Genomic DNA, 19658 nt, shown 5'->3' with positions numbered 1-19658 from the left:
CCGAGGCCTTTCTCGCCCGGTTACTCGGTTCATCTGGACGACCAACCCTAGGAACTGTGTGGGAACTGTTGGACCTTATGTACACAGGTGTGTGCCTTTTTAAAATATGTCCAATCAATTCAGTTTACCACAGGTGCACAATCAAGCTCTTGACACACCTCAAGGATAATTAAAGCAAACAGGAAACAGCTGACCACAGTCTGAAGTGCCATAATAAAGGTATGTGAATACTTTTATTAAAAGAGAGATTTCAGTTTCTTATTATAATTATTTATTTTAATTAATCAAATGGCAATTTCATCCATTTAAAATTAAACTTACAAGACAATAAAGTGTTCAAACAGTGAAGGGGTCTGAACACTGACTGTATGTATCAGCCATGATGTTAAAACACGAGTTCACCGTGAACACTGGCCACAAACTGCACCAACAAGGTACATTAGTGTTTCCTGTCCGCAAAAATATTTTGTGTCCTGCCGTTTCAGACATTGATTAATTTACTGTGATATATTTCATGTATGAGACTTAAACTGCTGCTATGAGTTTGACAAACCACCAGATGTCACTGTGTTGACTGTGTTGCTTCATTTCTCTCTTTAATTTACAGATGCAGCTGTTGAAGCCATTTTGAGTCAGTTACAAAGAAAACATGTAAAGCTGCTCTCAGTGACTTTGTAGAATATAAGTGCACATGCGTGGGGAATAAATTCAATCCTAACCCTCATCGTGTTAGTGCTGTTTTTATAATTATGAAAAGAAACAACTATGACATCATTTAATATGATTTAAGACCAGAGGAAAAGAGAGACTATAGCCTATTTCTCCTGTCTCTCCGTTTTTTCTCCAGGAGAAAAACACTCACAAAATCTCAAATTACTCTCCCTTTAAGTTTCAAAAGAAATCTCATGAAGCTCTGAAATAATTCTCAGATTTTCTCAACTTTTGAGCCTTTTTTAGCCTTTACTTTCACAAATTTATACATCTCACACTGCGCTCAGACAGAGCAAAGAAAGAGCTCTCTGCAAGCACTCAGACTTAATGTTTTAATCTCAACCCCTCGTGTACAGTTGAAGTAAGAGGTTTTACATAAACCTAAAACTCATTTTTAACCACTCCACAGATTTCATGTTATCTATAGTTTTGGCGCGTCTATAAGGGCATCTAATTGTTTGTTTGACGGACTGGTGTACTTCACAAAACAGACGGCGTCAGGAGGAAGGGAAATTATGTGGATATATTGAAGCAACAACTCAAAACATCATCCAGGAAGTTAAAGCTCGGTCGCAAATGGTTCTTTCAAATGGACAAATCACTCCAAGCATGCTTCCAAAGTTGCGGCAAAATGATTTGAGAACAACAAAGTCAGGGCATTGGAGTGGCCAACACAAAGCCCTGACCTCAATCCAATGGAAAATTTGTGTGCAGAATTGAAAAGGCAGTATGTGAGCAAGGAGGCCTCCAACCCTGACTCAGTTCTCCAGCTCTGTCAGAAGGAACGGGCCAGAAATCAGCAACTTGTTGTGAGAAGCTTGTGGAAGGCGACTTGAGACATTTGACCCAAGCTGAACAATTTAAAGGATATGCCATGATAACAAAGAGTCTGTAAACCTCTGACACACTGGGAATAAAAGATGAAATAAATCATTCTCTCTACATATTATTCTGACATTTCACATTATTAAAATAGTGATCCTGACGGTCCGTGTATGAAGTATAATTCCTCTGCAGTTGTTCACGTTGTATAATGAAAGATGCCGGTTTAGGGGGTTTTACCTAATTTCGTTGTCCTACTTGTGCTAAGTGTAAATGTATGTTGACGTTTGTGAGCTCGTTCCTCATTAACCGATGCTGCCTAAACGCTGTTAATACTTTGCGTGTGTTAACGTCCCATTATCCAACTTGTACAATAAAAATTGAACAAGGAAGTCGAGAGCTGGAAACGGAGACAGCTCGTCTTCAAAGTAAAGGTCACGCGTTTTGAAGAAACGTGCTGGCTGCAGTTTAAGGAGAGCTAAGTTAAATATATAAACAAACTTCCTAAGAAATGAACACAGTTAATAACTGCTATCGGTGTTTAACTGCTAGACCCCAACTGATCGGGAAATACATTTTCAATGAACACTGGATTTATAGAATCTTGTGATTCATGTATGCAGCTTCTCATCAACTCATTCATTTAATTAAGGTTAGTCAATCTGAATCTTTGGACATTTAAAACAAAAAAATTGACTTAAATAATAACGTATACTGTTGGACGTGGGGTCACGTGACTGCTGGAAGAGCAGCAACAGGTGTGCTACCTGGGCAGCTCACACACACAGGTGTCTTGAGTGTCCTTTGTTCTGTGTCCTGAGCTCAGGCTCTGTTTGCTCTTCAGTTCAGCTGCTTCCCTCTGTCATTTCACCACCTTTGTTCCTGAGTGCGTTCAGTGAGTTTTCCTCAACTCATGTTCATTTTGTTGTCAAGTAGTACATGTAATCTGCTTGGTTTGTTCTCACATGATTACAGTGAGAATGCACTGATGCACTGACTGACACGGTTGGCTGTTAATTCTGGACCCACAAACACACACTAGGAACCAGATTTGAAACAGGGTTAAATTGGACCTAGGTGAGGGAGAGAGAGATGATTGAGGCTTGAACTGAGTTAAATCACCTGGAATTTAAAGTATGTTAATAAGGTGTCTGTATTTTAATCAGGCCGCGTGGACTCCGTAAATAGAAACAGATGAGGAACTGAAAATGACATCAGCAAAGATTGACAAAGAAAGACAACCAGTGAACTCGACTTTGAGGTGAGCGTTCACCAGGAGTTCAGATTCAGATGTCTCAGGCAGAAGCATTTGTTGAAAGGAGAAAAATTTATGAGCAGCACAATGTCAGTGACCATTGCCTGAAAACGTGTGGTCCTGCAGGGTGTAGGTATTCCCAGGCATCACATGGTTACAAAAACATTTCTGTGCCTGAGTTCTCCTACATGTGTGACTTGAACATAGTCACATACAGTATCGTACCTTTCTGCTGCGAGTGTATCATACCCTTTGTCTGGCTTCATTCATCCTTGTCAGGGACCGACAGTTCTCTCTAAGTTATGCTTTTCTCTGCATCCTTGTCTATAGGACCTTGGTTCCTATAGCTACAGAGGATAGTAGTGGCTCCGTCTGGATCCTATCAGTTAGTGTGGCCGTACAAAATAAGAAAATAGGTCTAAAGGTTAGAAAAGTCCTTCACAATCAACACTGCTGCAACTGCTAATGCTATTACTAATGATAGTATTGCTGCCGATCCCACTAATACTACTTTCATTTCTGCTACTGGCCTCACCACAGCTGCTACAGACAATACCAGTGTTATATAAATAACTCTTAGACACTATTTTAGTTCCTTTATTAATATAATGTTCATGTCTGTTATTCAACTTTTATGATGATTACACAGAAAAGTTGCTGCCTGTAAATTACATTGTGACCTCGCAGAGTTTACTTTTGGATGACTTCAGTTCAAATGCAGCTTGAAAATGTTTTTTATATTATATTATAAGATTAGAAAATGACAAGTAGCACCACTGTTCATTACTGTATTGATAGGAAGTCATATTTAAATACTCATGCATGTACAGTATGTATGTGAGACAGTTGTGTTCTAATTTATTGGCTCTGATTAAAGGGTGTTTAAAATGTACAGTAAGTTTAATATTCCTCCATGAGGTACTGCACCTTTCTGAATAAAAGCTTTGGTCTTAATACTTGTTCTTTTTATAATTATTTATTTTTCCTGCTGTTTATTCTGGAGGCCATGAGTCAGGAGCCAAACTCCTTGTCGAGTGCTGATGGAGACAGTGAGTGACCTTCAGCTGTGTTCACTCAGGGAGAAGGATGTTTAATATTTATACCACAACTGAACGTACAGTGTATAGTTCAAAAGGGAAATCACCACTACAGATTCTGTGTTTTGTTTTTTATCCAAATTATTAATAATTATATCAATGTTGATGTAGTTGCTGAGGTCCAAAATTAAAACTTCTTGAATGAAGGAATGAATGAAATGTACTAGCTGTTCTCATGTTCAGTTTCAAGCTTTCATCAGTTAAAGGTCCATATTTTATACTTTTCCTGTTTTATTTGAAGTGTTGATCCATAAGAAGATACATTTTTATATATACCATATATATAGTTTTAAGAACCAAAAACCATCTCAGTGTAGTTTTACATCTCCTCTCTCAGGCTTTTCTCTGAAGCTCTTGTATCAAAAGGTCAGTGAGCCAATCAGAAGAGAGGAGGCTCAGAGCCTCCTTTCTTCTGATTGGCTGACTAGAATTTCACTAGAAATACAGCAGATTTCAGGTAAACACTCAGAGAAACCAAACCAGGCATGGTCGGGTGGGTCCAGGTGGGGCGGAGAGAAAAAGACGCATTTACAAATTCACCCGGCGTACTGTGGACTAAGTGTTCTCTTGTTAATAATACTGGTCCTTGTGTCTTTTTATAGTAGCCATGGCCTTGGTTTCACTTTCACTGTGGCGCCTGGACTTTTTAGTTTAGACTGGTGGTCCCAGCTTTAGTAAGACGAGCATTACATGACCCCTGTATGTATTTAAACATGAGGGGTTATCAGTCCCAGGACACACCTGATAATCAACTAGCTGTGCACGGCTTAAGTTTCTGTATTTAACTCTCATTATGACATTTTATACTTGACCAATCAAGAAAACTCTAGATTGTGAAACCTATGAATCTGTCTTATTGACGAAACAATGTCAGTCATCATTCATCTCTCCTGGCTAACAAAGCTGAGTCTTTATTTGATTTTGGATATTTTAATGGAAAGAGAGTTTGAGAGTTCAGTGTATAAACAGAACAAGCTTCCTCCAGCAGACTGTGTTGAAGGGATGAGTTCTGCTAACATCAGATTTCTCTGTGTGAGCTGGTCGAAATGTGAAATTCCCCAGTTTATTTTGTGTAGAGCTTTTTGCAGAATTTTCTTTACATGTTATTAACTTCTCATTTTTCTGTAGGACAGTGACAAGTGTCAAATAAAAGGAAACGGAAGCGGAAGCACAAGCTGGTTCTTAGAACGTAAGTCACTATGAATGAGACATTACTGAGAGATGATGTATATAAAGGGGGAAAACAAACATCAGGAGAAAATACTACATTTCAGTGGTTAGTAAACAGTGCTTTTGTTGCTGATTTCATTCTAAATAAAGAAAAATGTCACCTGTGATGCAAAGACACCAATTAGACAAACTGACTTGGACCAAAGTGTCTGGTTGCAGTTAAAAGTCTTCTTCTCTTAATGGCAGAAATGTCTTGAGAGCATCCGCACCTAAAGAAAATCCCCCATTTTATTCTGTGTAGACATTTTTGCCGAATTATTTTACATGTTATGAACTTCTCTTTTTTCTGTAGGACAGTGACAAGTGTCAAATAAAAGAGGAAACAGAAGGGAAAGCACAAGCTGGTTCTTAGAATTGAAATCACTATGAATTAGACAGTACTGCGTGATGATGTATATAAAGTGGGCACAGAGCAAGTCTCCATCACAGATCAGACCAGATCAGCCCTGAAGATCAAAGTCTTTCATCCAAACAGAAGAAGAACATCTGTCTCTGTCGGGGGAACCATGAAGACGCTGCTGACTCTCCTCTTTCTGACTCTGATCTGCTTCCTGCATCACACCTCTGCCGGTCAGTAACTCTGCTTGACGTCTCTGAGATGTGAACCTGAACCACAGACTGTGTTCAGTCCGGTCTCAACATGTAAATAAATGTGTCTTCATGTGTTCGCAGGTCCGGTTGCAGTAGAGATGGTGGTAATGGGAGCATGCTGTCCAGGATACAACCAAACACGAATTCCTAAGGCGAGGGTGAAACATGTGGCGATGACCCCAGATGGCTGCACAGACAAAGCCGTTGTGTGAGTATATATCCAGAAAGTGTACAGAACTGAACATGTGCTGTTACTGCAATTATTTTTTGGTTTTAAACACTTTTACAAAAGGAAGAGAAGCTTACAGTTTGTCTTGTTTCAATGCGTTTACTTAAGTAAATGGAGAAAGTGATGAACAAAAGTTTTGCTTTCTTTGTGTTTTGAATTTCATTGGTCCAGATCGTACAAGTGTAAATCACATCCAGCCTACGTGTCCTGTAACGTAGTATCACAGGATGAAAAGCAAAAGCTCAAGTAGAGCAGCAAAATTTTCTTTCTTTTTTTTTTAATAATAATATGAATTGTGAAAGTGTGTGTGGTAGTGACAAACCTACAGAGAATTATCAGCTAAATCTGCAGCTTCACAGAGAGTTTCAGCTCATAGTTTATCTGTGGACAACAACTTTATTGTTCTGGTTCAGACTCACCGCTCTCATAGCATCAGCAGGCAGCTGTTCAGAGAAAACAGCTGTAAAAATCCACTGTCCACCACCAGGCAGACACAGCTAGAGAGCAGCCGCTGAACATAGTGGAGCATTTAGCAGCTAAAGAGCCAGATGTTTCCGCGGCGGACACCAAGCAGAGGGGGAACACGCCAACATGAATCCTGCTTTGCATCAAAAATACTGTGATTGTGTTCTTGCGCTTCTAACACTGTCCAATATGTGTCATGTGTTTCTTACAGAGTCACAACAGTGTGCAATAAGAAGTTTTGTATTGATCCCAGCTGGATCTGGGCGAGGAATCTTTTGAAAGAGTTTAAGAAATCAACTGCCGGTTCTACGTCGCCGAGGGCCCCTTTCAACCGTTCCAGGTGTTAAAGGAGTAGAAACTATGTGAGAAAGCTGTTGCTTTATGTAGAAATAACTATTAGATGTTATTCAAGTCCCTTTATTAATATAATGTTCATGTCTGTTATTCAACTTAATGATGATTACACAGAAAAGTTGCTGCCTGTAAATGACATTGTGACTTTCTGTTCAAATGCAGCTTGAAAATGCTTTTTATAATATTATAAGATTAGAAAATGACAAGTAGCACCACTGTTCATTACTGTATTCATAGGAAGTCATATTTAAATACTCATGCATGTACAGTATGTATGTGAGACAGTTGTGTTCTAATTTATTGGTTCTGATTAAAGGGTGTTTTAAATGTACAGTACGTTTAATATTCCTCCATGAGGTACTGCACCTTTCTGAATAAAAGCTTTGGTCTTAATACTTGTTCTGTTTTTTATTTATTTATTTATTTTTCCTGCTGTTTATTCTGGAGGCCATGAGTCAGGAGCCAAACTCCTTGTCGAGTGCTGATGGAGACAGTGAGTGACCTTCAGCTGTGTTCACTCAGGGAGAAGGATGTTTAATATTTATACCACAACTGAACGTACAGTGTATAGTTCAAAAGGGAAATCACCACTACAGATTCTGTGTTTTGTTTTTTATCCAAATTATTAATAATTATATCAATGTTGAATGAAGGAATGAAGGAATGAATGAAATGCACTAGCTGTTCTGTTCTAAAGGTCCATATTTTATACTTTTCCTGTTTTATTTGAAGTGTTGATCCATGAGAAGAAATATTTGTGGTTCAAGAACCAACAACCATCTCAGTGTAGTTTTACATCTCCTCTCTCAGGCTTTTCTCTGAAGCTCTTGTAGCAAAAGGTCAGTGAGCCAATCAGAAGAGAGGAGGCTCAGAGCCTCCTCTCTTCTGATTGGTTGACTAGAATTTCACTAGAAATACAGCAGATTTCAGGTAAACATTCAGAGAAACCAAACCACGCATGGTTGGGTGGTGGGTCCAGGTGGGCGGGGCTTGAGGCATTGAGAGAGAACTTTGTTGTGACATCACAAAGCTCCAGAAGTCCTGACGGCTCGTTTAAAGGCCGTGGCTCCACCCTGCTGTGAAGACCCCATATGCAGTGATACCTCGATTTCCCCCTCGAAGTTCAACCCTGTGTCCTATAGAAAATATGTTTACCATAAAACATTGAATAATGCTGTCGTCAATAAGTAAATAAGTGGATATTGTACTGCAAGAAAACAAATGTGTTGTTAGTGACACGTTCAGATTCAATGTTTCAAGTATAATTTTGTGACATCTTGTTAAATTTAGAGCAGATGAAGATGTTGTTCTCTAATCAGTCAACATCAGCTGGTTGTATTAATAATGGTCAAATCATTTTAGACCTTTGCTGAGGTCATGATTGTCACATGTCAATCACACGTTTCCTTTCTACAGCTGAGCGGCTTGTGTTGGAGTCTCCTCCGTCAGGACAGCAGGCAGTGTGGGTTGAAGAAAGGGATGTAGAGGACGAACAAGAAGTGATTGTTGGACTTTTCAGTGTTTCCACTGTTTGTAGTTTGAGTGAATCATGCCAGCAACACTGTCTGAATAAGCTATGAAGAGACAGAAAGAGGCTTTTCAAAACACTCCATCTGGGTCTTGAAACACAGTCGATAACGGCAGATGTCGACGAGAGGAGAATTTAGATGGTTTCAGATCAAAAGACACAAACGGTGAAATAAATCTGCATTAAAGTTCCTGAATCAGTCGGTACATTTACAACCAGTCTCCACATTCTACTTCTTTACTATTTTTCTATATATGCTTCAGAATATAAGGTGCATTTTATAGTGACTGTTAAATTATGTAATTTGTGTGTGGAATATAATTTGATATATTTCCTTGTGGGAGACGTATTCAGATCCTTCATTTAAGTAAAAGTACCAATACACCAAGGCAAAAATACTGCATTAGACGATCTGCATTCAAAATCCTACTTATATAAATGTACATAATAATTAGCAGCTAAATGTACTTAAAGTATCAAGTAAAAGTACTTGTTCTGCGGTAAAATGTCCCCTGTTACTGAGATATTAGAATATATAACATTATTAGATTGTTAATGTAATTAATGCATTAATGTACAAGTATTATTTTACTGTTGTAGCAGCTTGAGGTGGAGCTGGTTTGAACCATTTCATATACAGTACTTTGAATGGTTTAGTCCAGTGCTTCCCAGCCTGGGGGTCAAAGGGTCCCCAGATAAATGTGAAGGGTCGGGGATAATTAATGGGAGAGGAAAGAAGAAAAAAGAAACAAATCTGTTTCCAGGGTCTGGATTTTTCTCCAATGAAGGTTAGACGCTGCTTTTGATTTGTTTTTTTTCATGTAAAACACATAATCGGAAAAGTAATTAGTGACTACAGCTGTCACATAAATGTACTGGAGGGAAAAGTACAATCATTCCTGTAGTTCAGTAAATGTACTCGGTTACTCCCACCACTGAGCACAACACAACATTCATCCTCTCAGGTGGTTAGAAAAACAAAAGCAAAAGAGTAAAAGAGATCATTTTATTTTGAAAACGCCTGTGGGGTCAACAGACAGGGAGACAGAGCACTGAGACGTCTGAGTGGAGGAAGAGATTCATCCGGAAACACTGCTGATGTTCATACTGTAATGCTGTGTCTGAAATCACCCACTGTCTGTTACATAATGCTCCTCATTTCCCCTCCGCCATTTTATTATAGTGTCCGAATTCTGTGTAAATTTCTATACGATATAAAGTGCCCTCAGAAATATGAGTATGTGTCCAAAAATCCAAATCTCCAAACTGCTGAGCTTCTGTTATAGGTTGTTATAGTTACAGGCAGAAATCAATGAGCGAACGAGGGAGTGGTTTCAGACACAAATTACTTTCTTACCTTCCAGACTAACCCTGTCCCTCAGTAATCCAGCTGCTGTTACATTTCCTACAAAAACCTATTTGCTGCTGCACATTAGTTGCACATGAACATAATTTGTAGGACGCAGGGTCGTCGCTTTCCACTGACAAATGGACTTGCAGAGACATGAAACCGACTTGTGCTGTGAAGAAATCAATATATGACTCCTCGGTGTGTGATCTCACTTGCGTGCTTTTTTTTTGGTAAAAGAAGAGATTTGATTTTTATTTCTCTATCTGCGGTGACATCACTGCATGAGTTCTTGTTACTGACAATGACTGACTACTGTAATTTGACTGGTGCAACATCCGTGATGGCGGGTGCTGAAAATGATTTATTATTCCACTTACAACAGCAAAAACGGGGGCTGGGGATCCAACGTTGTTACTGCACCTGTTGTTTCGCTGTGATTTGAGCACTCGTTGTGTTGTTGTGTTTCATCGTGCGAAGCGCTGAGGTCACGGGACTATAACTGTTGCTGGCAGTTTTAACCGTCTGACTATTTGCTGTGATTTATGGAAAAGATTTTAGAGAGCACAAAAAAATGTGCTCTTCAGTCTAGAAGTCGACTTTTGACTTTGGATTTGTCTGAGCAGAATCAGATTCCACCTGCTCGCTCGGTTTTCTCCAGCTGTTTTGACCTCTGGGCCGTCAAAGAGGTCGCCACATCCCACATCTGGACGCCAGGGTCGTGGCTTCTTCAGTGTCCGCACAGGGAAAAGATGATGCATGGATATCACTGCTTAGACTATTTACATATTTTTTTGCCTGCATGTCTTAATGTTTAGCCTGCAATTTCAATTATTAAATTGTAAATCCCCTAATTTAGTCCGTCTGTCAGGTTTGTGTCACACCTATTCTGTTTCCTTTCTGAATGAAGCCACAGGCCATAATAATTTCATTATCATTATCATTATCATTATCATTATTACAATTATTATTTGAACACCAGTTTTCTTTAAATCCCCCGTGGAGTCAAAATCAGGTCACAGTTATTGAAACAGGTCCATAACAGGCTCATTAGATTTCAGAGGGTGCGATCAAGCTCTCTGAAAAATGAGCACAAGCATGAGAAACCCTCTCTCAAAAGTCGACTTGCAGACTGAGCAGCGCTCAAATTATCATTGTGCTCTCTCAAATTGTTTGTCATCAATAAACTCCCGTACAACCAAACTGGATCTACAAATGAGAGACGGCTAACAGCAGCTAGAACCACTATTTTCCTATATCGCAGGAGCTGCCACAACCCAACAGGTGTCGCACAAAAACTAAGGTCTGATGGGAATCAGCACTAACGTTAGCAAGGTAGGCTAACAAGCTTCTCCAAATGTTGACTGCCGTAAAGGGAAAGACGCCTTAAATCACAACGGTTGACAGCTAACGATACGTGAACATGTTGAAAAAGCCTCAGCAGCAGCTTCTCCACAAGCAGCGAGACTGTAGTTTACATCTCCTTACACAAAAAGTGAGGAGAATTCAACTTTCAGATCAGCTGGAGTTAACGGTTTAGTACATAGTGCTGCGTACAAGGTATTGGCAGATATGAAGAAAGGCTTGATACAATCTGATAAGTAGATGAATCCAGAACACGGAGAGACATAAAACTTTAAGTGAGATACACAGTTCAAAATATAACAGTCCTTCGGAGTCTAAAAGTACTTATACGGAGAGAGTACGCCGTCGAGTGTCACCATTTTTAACATATTTCTGAATAAATGTGTCTGCTCGCTGCCCGCTCCTTCAGAAAGCTGTAGATGGAAGTGTGGATTGATGACTCTTGCTTGACATCAGCGCCTCATTCTCTTCCTTGGACATAGACGTGAGCTCATCTGGTGCCAAATTGACCTTGGACCAACTCTCCTCCGACTCAGCGGCTATTTCCTCGCCTCTCTCCTCCTTCCACAGCCGCTCGTACTCCTGTTTAAGCTCTTGGTAGGAGCGGGAGAAGGTGTGGAAGATGGAGGTGGCGGGAAACGCCATGATGAGGATGCCACTCAGGATGCTGGTCAGTGCCACTATCTGTCCGGGGATGCTGCGCGGCACCATGTCGCCATAGCCCACCGTGGTCATAGAGATGATGGCCCACCAGTAAGAAGCTGGGATGCTGCTGAAGCTGTGGTGGGGGTGTGTGGCGGCAAACGGCGCCAGTTCGCTCTCCGCCAAATGGACCAGAGGTGAGAAGAGGGTCACGGCCACGCAGACGAACAACAGCAGCAGGCCGAACTCCCTCATGCTGCGCTGCATGGTCAGTCCCAGCGTCTGCAGGCCCAGAGAGTGGCGAGCCAGACGCATCACGTACAGGATGCGCAGAGCCCGTAGCAGGCGCAGGATCAGACTCAGTTTATCCAGATAGCCTCTGCCGGCACCCATGATGACATCCTCCTTTGTATCGTCTCTGACGTCGACGACCAGGGACACGTAGTACGGCAGGATGGCGATGGCGTCGATGATGTTGAGGGGGCCGCGAGCGAAGGCCAGCTTGCTCTGAGCGTTGACAAATCGCAGCAAAAACTCCAGCGTGAACCAGGCGACGCAGATGGACTCCACCACAAACATGCTGTGGCACTTCTGGGAGCACTCGCCCTGCAGACACAGAAACACGGAGATGACGGACACTTTAAAGGGTCACAGGCCGTTGGAGCGTTTGGACAGGTCTGTGATCCAAAGGGGAAATGTAACATCGTGTTATGTATAATGTTGAACTTGAGCTAAATGGCAGATTCTTTGACCTTTTTCCAATTTACCTTCCTTCACATTCGCACAAGACCGGGGAAAAAAAGCATCTTATAAAGGGTAAGAAACGTAAGCTTAAATGCACGAGTGTCCGCAGGTGTGAAATGAGTTCGATAACACTAAAAATCTCACTATCTGTGTCTCTTTTTAAAAAGAATTTAAAGCACCAGTTGCTACTAAAATATTTTTTAAACTTGACCATACTGAGCGGCTAAAAACTGCTACGCTAGGATTTAGGTATTTTGTGGCTATATTTGTATTTGTACATACGGCCCCTGTTCACAAGCTTCTGAAGCTCCCATGTTGATCCATTGTTATTATCATGTTTGTATGCTTTTGCTTGTATTTCATTCTGGTTTGTGTGAGATAAAGGACATGAAATGAAAAGTATAGGGAACATGGAGTTTGAAAGATGAAGGCATTTCTGTCTCTTGAAAGCCCCGGCCCTTTATTGTAGTACAATACTAAATCACTCCTTTAAGATTGAATATTTCTTTTTTTTTTATTTTCATTGTAAAGCATCACAGTTGTGTCTCTGAGGCTACCAGATGTTGGTTTTCCTAAAATCACTGCAGTCTCCATTTTCACAACAAATCAATGTTCCAACCACCTTTTTTTCTTTTGTGTGTCTGAAAAAAAGCCACTTTCAGCGTCACGCTATATTTAACTTTAAAAATAAATTCAACATTTAGCAGCATTTAAATTGATTTTGGTTTAAATCATTTCGTTGCCACTGAATTTAAAAAAAAAAAAAGTGTTTGCTGAGAAGAAGTCATTAAAGTGAAAAAAATCAATTTTCCATTTCAGTGTGGCTTTGAAAGCGGACTGATGATAATAACCAGCAGTCACAAATACGTCTTCTAGTGACCAAAAGAAAAAGCTAAAATTACAGCCCTGTGAAACGCAGGCTTCTCTAAGTGCACATAATGAGCGCCTTTATGTTTACTGACAAGAAAAGGCTGGAGGGCAGGTTTTATTAGGCGTTAAAATCAATACTTTTAATGTGTGTTGGTCTGAACACTGTGTTACCAGAGGAAATGAAACTCCTGTAAATAAATGAATTATTTGTGAAGGAAGTAATATTCAAGAAATGTGGGAGAACTTGATCTGAACTTTCTGCTCGCCGTTACACGTTCACAGCTTATTCAACAATTTACTGTCTGTAATTGTCTTCCATACACAGTGATGTTACAGCCTGTCAACATCCAGGCAGCTGAAGAGAAACTGGCAGAGGGCGAACAAAACAAGGACGTTCATTTACTCAGCTGTATAATACAATACTGTAGATGACTTGCTGGGGCTTTATATGGTTCTTCCATTTTGAAGGGATATAAACTTTCACTTTGAAATGGACCAATCACTACACCTGTTCCCCAAACAGAGATTAATCGTAGCTCTGCATTAGCATGTTGATATTTGGCTGGACGTACGTTACGACGGTTGATGTCAGGATAACGTTTAACTCCAACGTCAATTTGTTGTACAATAGTGACGACAGTCAACGGTGATATTTTGTTGGTTTTACGTTGTGTTGTAAAATCCAACTTCTTCCAAACATCTCATGACAACCACATCTTGACATAAAATAGCTTTCTGAATCCGATACCGACTGAACTTGATTCCGTATATTTATATTATTCGATTTATTATCTATTTATTTATTTTTCAGTCTACTTTTTTTTTTTGCCTTTTTTAAAATTGTTTATTCATTTTTATATTGTAAAAGATATTGTACTTGTTCACCTGCTGTATTTATATTTTATTTTGTTTACTAAATCTACTTACTTTGTATGTGAATTTAAAAAGATAAACAGAGATTTAAAAAAAAAAAGAAAAATAGACTTAACAGTTTGTTTGTTCAAACCAAAACTGCAAACTTCAACATGGCTAGCTAACTAGCAGCTGCAGTAACCTAGCATTTAACGTTAGCTTAACATTAGCAAAACAAATTTTGTTTGGTTATTTTGGTTTGGTTACTAATCCCTCAGGATCCACACAATACATGAGGTGTAACACCAAATCCTAGATGCTACAAAGTGCTAATCAGAGCTTATGCTAATGTTTGCTGCTCTGTGATGCAGCAAACATTAGCATAAGCTGACATGAGTAACTATACTGATTACTAAAAATCCTTGGGACAGAGCTCTTCTCAACAGTATGTTGTGTGGCTTGCTTCATAAGGACAGTTTTTAAAAATGATCTAATATTGTTGTTTTTTTATTTTTTATTAATTTAACAGCATTATTTTGTCCCAGCTTTTGTTTGGTTTTCATGCAGCAGTTCCCTTCAACTCAATTAAAGTTTTCTCCTTTGGGAGACAATAAAAATAACCTTGACCTTTAACGAACATCATTTCCCACAAGCCCAAGATGTTTGTGAGCTAATGCCCCATTCTCGTGGAAGGGAAGGTAAAGGTGAGATTCACATATTTACCCACAAGCAAGCGTTCGCTTTATCGGACAACTGCGCTACCACTTCTCACCCATTAATCTTAATCAATGAACACAAACAAAACAAAACAGAAAGATAAATGTGAACATCGAATTACCGAGCAAGACAACTGATTGCTAAAGAACTCTGTGTTTTAATATATAAGGGTTTAAATTACTGTTTGTTCAGTATAGCTCTATATCTATTAAATATCAGCAGACAACAGACTAACCACAAAACACTTCTGTATTTCTAAGCACCATGTCAGATATACCAGAGCTTTCACTTCCCAGTTGCAATAACGACTTAAGGTCAGTTGAGGACATTTCAACTAACCCAAGGAATAAATGGTAATTAGCTCACAACCAACAGCTAATGATGATCTGTCAATGACAGTTGTTATTTCTGTAAAATCAACAGTCCAAGGCGAAAATGAGAAGCTGCTTTCCTCTAATAGCCCATTGTTTCTTAAATTACTACCAATCTTAGCCCCTTTTTACATTTGTTTTCATTATTCGACAGGCCGGCAGTCACATTCAGCTTTTATCCAGATTTATTCACCTGTCAAAATGAATAAAAGCAAGTTAAACCAGGTGGCCAACATTCAACTTTAGATGTGTGCCAGACACAAAACTGAAAACAACACTGGTTTCCAGAGATTAAAAGGAATCTTGGCTTTGCTTTTTGACTCTGAGCCAAGTTTAGAAACACAACTTCAGATGTCTTTCTTTCTCATCAATTCTGAAACACACTAAAAATAACTTGTTTTTGTCCGTTTCAGCTTCAGAAGTGAACACGTTTTAATTTTTTTTCTTTGTCCTGATTAGAGCGTTTGATGCATTACGTCAGGGAGGAATCTATCCATCATTTCCGCCACAGGAACATAATCACATCAGCCCTGTTCAGGCTGTTAAATAACAGTTACACATTCAGCTCTACAGCCTGACTGCCTCTGTTCACCCCATACTTCAGCTTAACAAACAACCCGGACTTTAGCTTTAACTTTATTTATCTTTTGTCCAATTGTCTTTGTACTGTGATTACCGTTTTTGCATCAGTATAATTATTTTAATTAATATTAACCATTTTTATTCACCTGTCTTGTATTAATTTTATTTTACTAATATTTATGTTCTTGTTCTTTCTATCTATCATTATTTACAGCTACATGACTGTGGCTACATGCAATTATTATTATCACTTTTAATACGAAGTTAATGCAAACATTAGGGGGGAAAATTGTCACATTTCAATGGTTTTTATGTGTGCTTGATGGTTTTTGAATGTCCTCATCTTGTTTTACCATTTGTTTGATACAAAACTTAAAGCTCCTATATTTTTCTATTTAGTTTTTATGTGATAAAAGCATCTTTCAAACTATTTGGATGATGTAAGTTTTGTGTCTGCTGCAGCGTCTTGTTTGGTACTACCACTGGAGATGCCAAAGCTTTCTAGCTTTAGGACTACACCGACTCCTGAGGAAAATATCCGTCTCTTTAGCTGCTAACAGCTCCAATTTCCTCACCAGCCCCGCTGTGTTCAACAGCTTCTTCAGTAGATAGTGATTAAAGTGAATAAAGACAGAAAAGGTGTGGGTTGATGACCATGAAAATTAATACACTCTGTAGAGCTGACTGGGCCTGCAGAGTTGGGCGGTAATCAATTTAAAATTATTCTGTTACAAGTAAAAGTCTTGCACTTTAAATTGTACAGCAAAATATACTTAAATAATTCAAAGTAAGAGTACTCATTTTACTCCTTTTTTTGTGGCTTGTTGATTTAAAATCAAAGTAACTATAGATGTAAGATAAATATAGTGGAGTCAAAGTATAAAGTACCATGAATTTGAAATATGTAAAGTACAAGTGCCTAAAAAATTGTACTTGAGTACAGTACTTGCACTTTGCACCACATCCAAACTTTCACATTCAGAAAAGGCTGCAAATGTGAAACTGTGAAAGTAAGAGAAGATTAAATGGTCTTCCTTATGTCTCGTGGTTTTTTGCTATTGTTGTAATAATAGCTGATATGTATCTCCACAAATCTGTCTTCACATCTTTGTCCCTTGTTCTTGTACTTGTTCTATAAGAGGATTAGTGACTCTGTGTTGGTGGGACAGGAAATGATTATACTTGCCAACTTTGAGTCTTGTCCCCTTATTGATCAATAATAATCTTTGTCATTAATCTTCATTCAGTCAGTGTCTGTGTTTTCATTTCCGTGTTTGTGTCCAGTGTTTCCCCAGAATATCCACCACAAAACATCTCTGAATCTCTCAAGAGGACAGTGTAGCTTTCAGTGATTCATCGGCTTCACACTCACCCTGGTCTCTTCATCTCTGAGATCCGGCATGGTGCTGATGCACAGACTGATGACAGTGACCATCACCATGATGACAGAGAGGCAGGCGAACATCTTCCCAGCCAGTCCCGAGTGAGGGTTTTCCACCACTTCTCTCAGCATCCAGAAGAGCCGGCGATAGCCCTGCTCGGCCTCTGGGGGGGTTTTCTTCAGCATCACCCTCTTCTGCCTCCACTCCTCTTCCTTACGCTCTCTTTCCGCCACCTCTTCTACGCGTGTGATCATGCGGCGACGGCAACAACGCTCCATATGACCTGGGTCCACGCCCCAGTAGTCGAGCTCATCATGCAGTGACACGGCACACAGTTCCCGAAGGAGACGCAGTTTGCCTGCGGCCAGGAAGTTGAGGATGACTCTGAAGGCCGTCGGGTTTCGGTCAAAGAAGTACTCCTGGCACGTCTCGTCGTAGTCATCGCAGAGTCGCGCAATCTCCTCAGGGGTGGTGCAGAAACGAAGGCGTCCCAGTCGACTCTGGGGAAACTGCTCCAAGGTGCTCCAGGGGAAGGTGTAGCGGTTGCCCCCGACATTAATGAGAACCTGCAGGGTGTGGTCGACCACATACGAGGCCTTGGGGTCACGAAGCAGCTGCGCTCGCTGGAAGTAAACACCCTTGACGGTCTCAGTCTCCGGGATCTCAGTGAAGAAGCGGTCGAGGCTGCTGTCGTCACTGCTGATGGAGTAGGTGCTGAAGTCGTGGTTGGCATTGCTGATGATGGGCATGCTGGCTACAGGATGTGTGATGGGGCAGAGGAGGTATTTGTATGTCCAGCTGACGGGAGTTTATGACAGAGGATCTTCAGAGAAGCCGAACAACTGTGATGAAAAAAAATCGCAAAAACAAAACAATCATTTGAATATCAAGTCCGTTGAAAATTTTACTTTTTATAAATTCAAATATTTGCTGTCTCAGATCATCAGAAACCAACATTTCAATCCCCATCCGTAAGCATTGATTTACATCGACTCATTTAATTTCATTGCTATGCAGATGACACCTAACTCTATATAACTGTTGATCCTGTAACTCATGGACATTATAACCTAGGATTTGTTAGCGTAACTTAATTCTCGAAGCACAGTTATTTTCTGACACCCTGATCCCCCTTTACTTCCATGACTGCATGTCAACCATCAGTTTATCCAAAATTTCCTCAGACTAAATCAGGAAAACACAGAAGTCGTTATTGGTTGGAATTTTTCCTTAAAAAACTGCTTCATTGTAGGGATGGTGATAGCCTGGTGATTTTATTTTTTTTTTGGGAGTTCTGCCCAAACGATTCAATTTTATTCTCATCAGACCAGAGAATTTTTATCCTCATGCTCTTAGAGTCCTTTAAATGCTGTTGGACAAACTCCAGCTGGCTGTCAAATGACTTTTACTCAAAGCAGCTTCTGTCTAGTCTCTCAACCATAAAGGTCTGATTGATGGAGAGCAGCTGAGATGGTCTCTGTTAGACCGTTGGGCGCTTGGTTACCTCCCTGATCAAGCCCTTTCTCGCCCGATTACTCAATCGTTCTGACGATCAACCCTAGGAACAGTCCTGGTGGTTCCAGACTTCTTCCTTTTCACAATTATTGAGGCCACTGTGCTCCTGGGAACACCTGGAGCATCAGAGATGGTTTTTACACCTTTGCCCTCACCACACTTTTATCACAGAGCTCTTCCGAGAGTTCCTCAGACTTCAAGGTTTGGTTTTTGTCCTGACATATTGTGTGAATTGAGGGACCTTTATATACGCAGGTGTGTGCCGTTTTAAAATATGTGCAATCAATTCAATTTGCCACAGGTGAATCAGTTTCTAGACACATCTCAAGGATAATTAAAGTGAGCAGGAGACACCTGACCACAGTTCGGAGTGACACAGCATTTTTAATAAATTTGCAAAAATACAATGCAAAAAGTGAAGGGGTCTACTTTCTGATGTGACTGTATATCAAAAGCAGAGCATGTTCTCATTGATAATGTAACTGTGTTTCATCAAGATCATCAAACCTTTTAAAGTCGTTTTGTACTGAGTTTGAAAATGTCAAACTCTGGCGCCCTCAAGTGGCAATAGCAAAAAACACAGCAATGCACGCCACAAATATTCTGTGTTCTTGTATTTTAAGATACTAGACCTCTTTCTTTCTGGTTTGTTTCCATGTTGTGTGGTACATGCTAACATAAAAAATATCTTTTTTAGGCTTTGGAAAAGTTTTATTAATATTAAAATTTTGTGATTTATAATTCATAACACAAAGAGCAACACATTTCCTTGTTTGTAATTTGCAAGAAGCTTCACAGATCTCTGTTTTATAATGGCAGTCTATGGGGCAAATCCAGCTGTGTTATGAGTATTTATTTATGTACTGCATCTGTAGTTTTCTATTGAACTAATTGATTAATTGACCAGGCATATAATTATACAACCAGATTAGATCCATTCGTGTACATTAATTGTGTTATGCTGCATGCTTTCATGTGTGCACACCTT

At 39.8% G+C, this 19658-nt stretch overlaps 2 protein-coding genes across 2 annotated transcripts; one reads left to right on the top strand and one right to left on the bottom strand.

The window, feature by feature from the left end:
- Positions 1-7147, top strand: LOC111656636 (C-C motif chemokine 22-like). Its single transcript, XM_023408432.2, has 5 exons — positions 1-219; positions 5014-5074; positions 5408-5685; positions 5788-5914; positions 6612-7147. The coding sequence occupies exons 3-5, from the start codon at positions 5622-5624 to the stop codon at positions 6745-6747; spliced, it is 327 nt and encodes a 108-aa protein (XP_023264200.1). The 5' UTR covers positions 1-219; positions 5014-5074; positions 5408-5621; the 3' UTR covers positions 6748-7147.
- A 2127-nt stretch (positions 7148-9274) lies between these two features.
- LOC111656621 (voltage-gated potassium channel regulatory subunit KCNG4-like) lies at positions 9275-17993 on the bottom strand. Its single transcript, XM_023408412.2, has 2 exons — positions 17146-17993; positions 9275-12243 (listed from the first exon to the last, which is right to left on the bottom strand). The coding sequence occupies exons 1-2, from the start codon at positions 17902-17904 to the stop codon at positions 11401-11403; spliced, it is 1602 nt and encodes a 533-aa protein (XP_023264180.1). The 5' UTR covers positions 17905-17993; the 3' UTR covers positions 9275-11400.
- Positions 17994-19658: the final 1665 nt, after the last annotated feature.

The sequence above is a fragment of the Seriola lalandi genome, unplaced genomic scaffold (genome assembly GCF_002814215.2).
Source record: "Seriola lalandi dorsalis isolate HSWRI2012SDOR001 ecotype SW California unplaced genomic scaffold, Sedor1 jcf7180002054361, whole genome shotgun sequence".
Taxonomy (NCBI): Eukaryota; Metazoa; Chordata; class Actinopteri; order Carangiformes; family Carangidae; genus Seriola; species Seriola lalandi.
The sequence above is the reverse complement of the archived record's forward strand: the minus strand, read 5'-3'. Positions and strand labels throughout refer to the sequence as shown.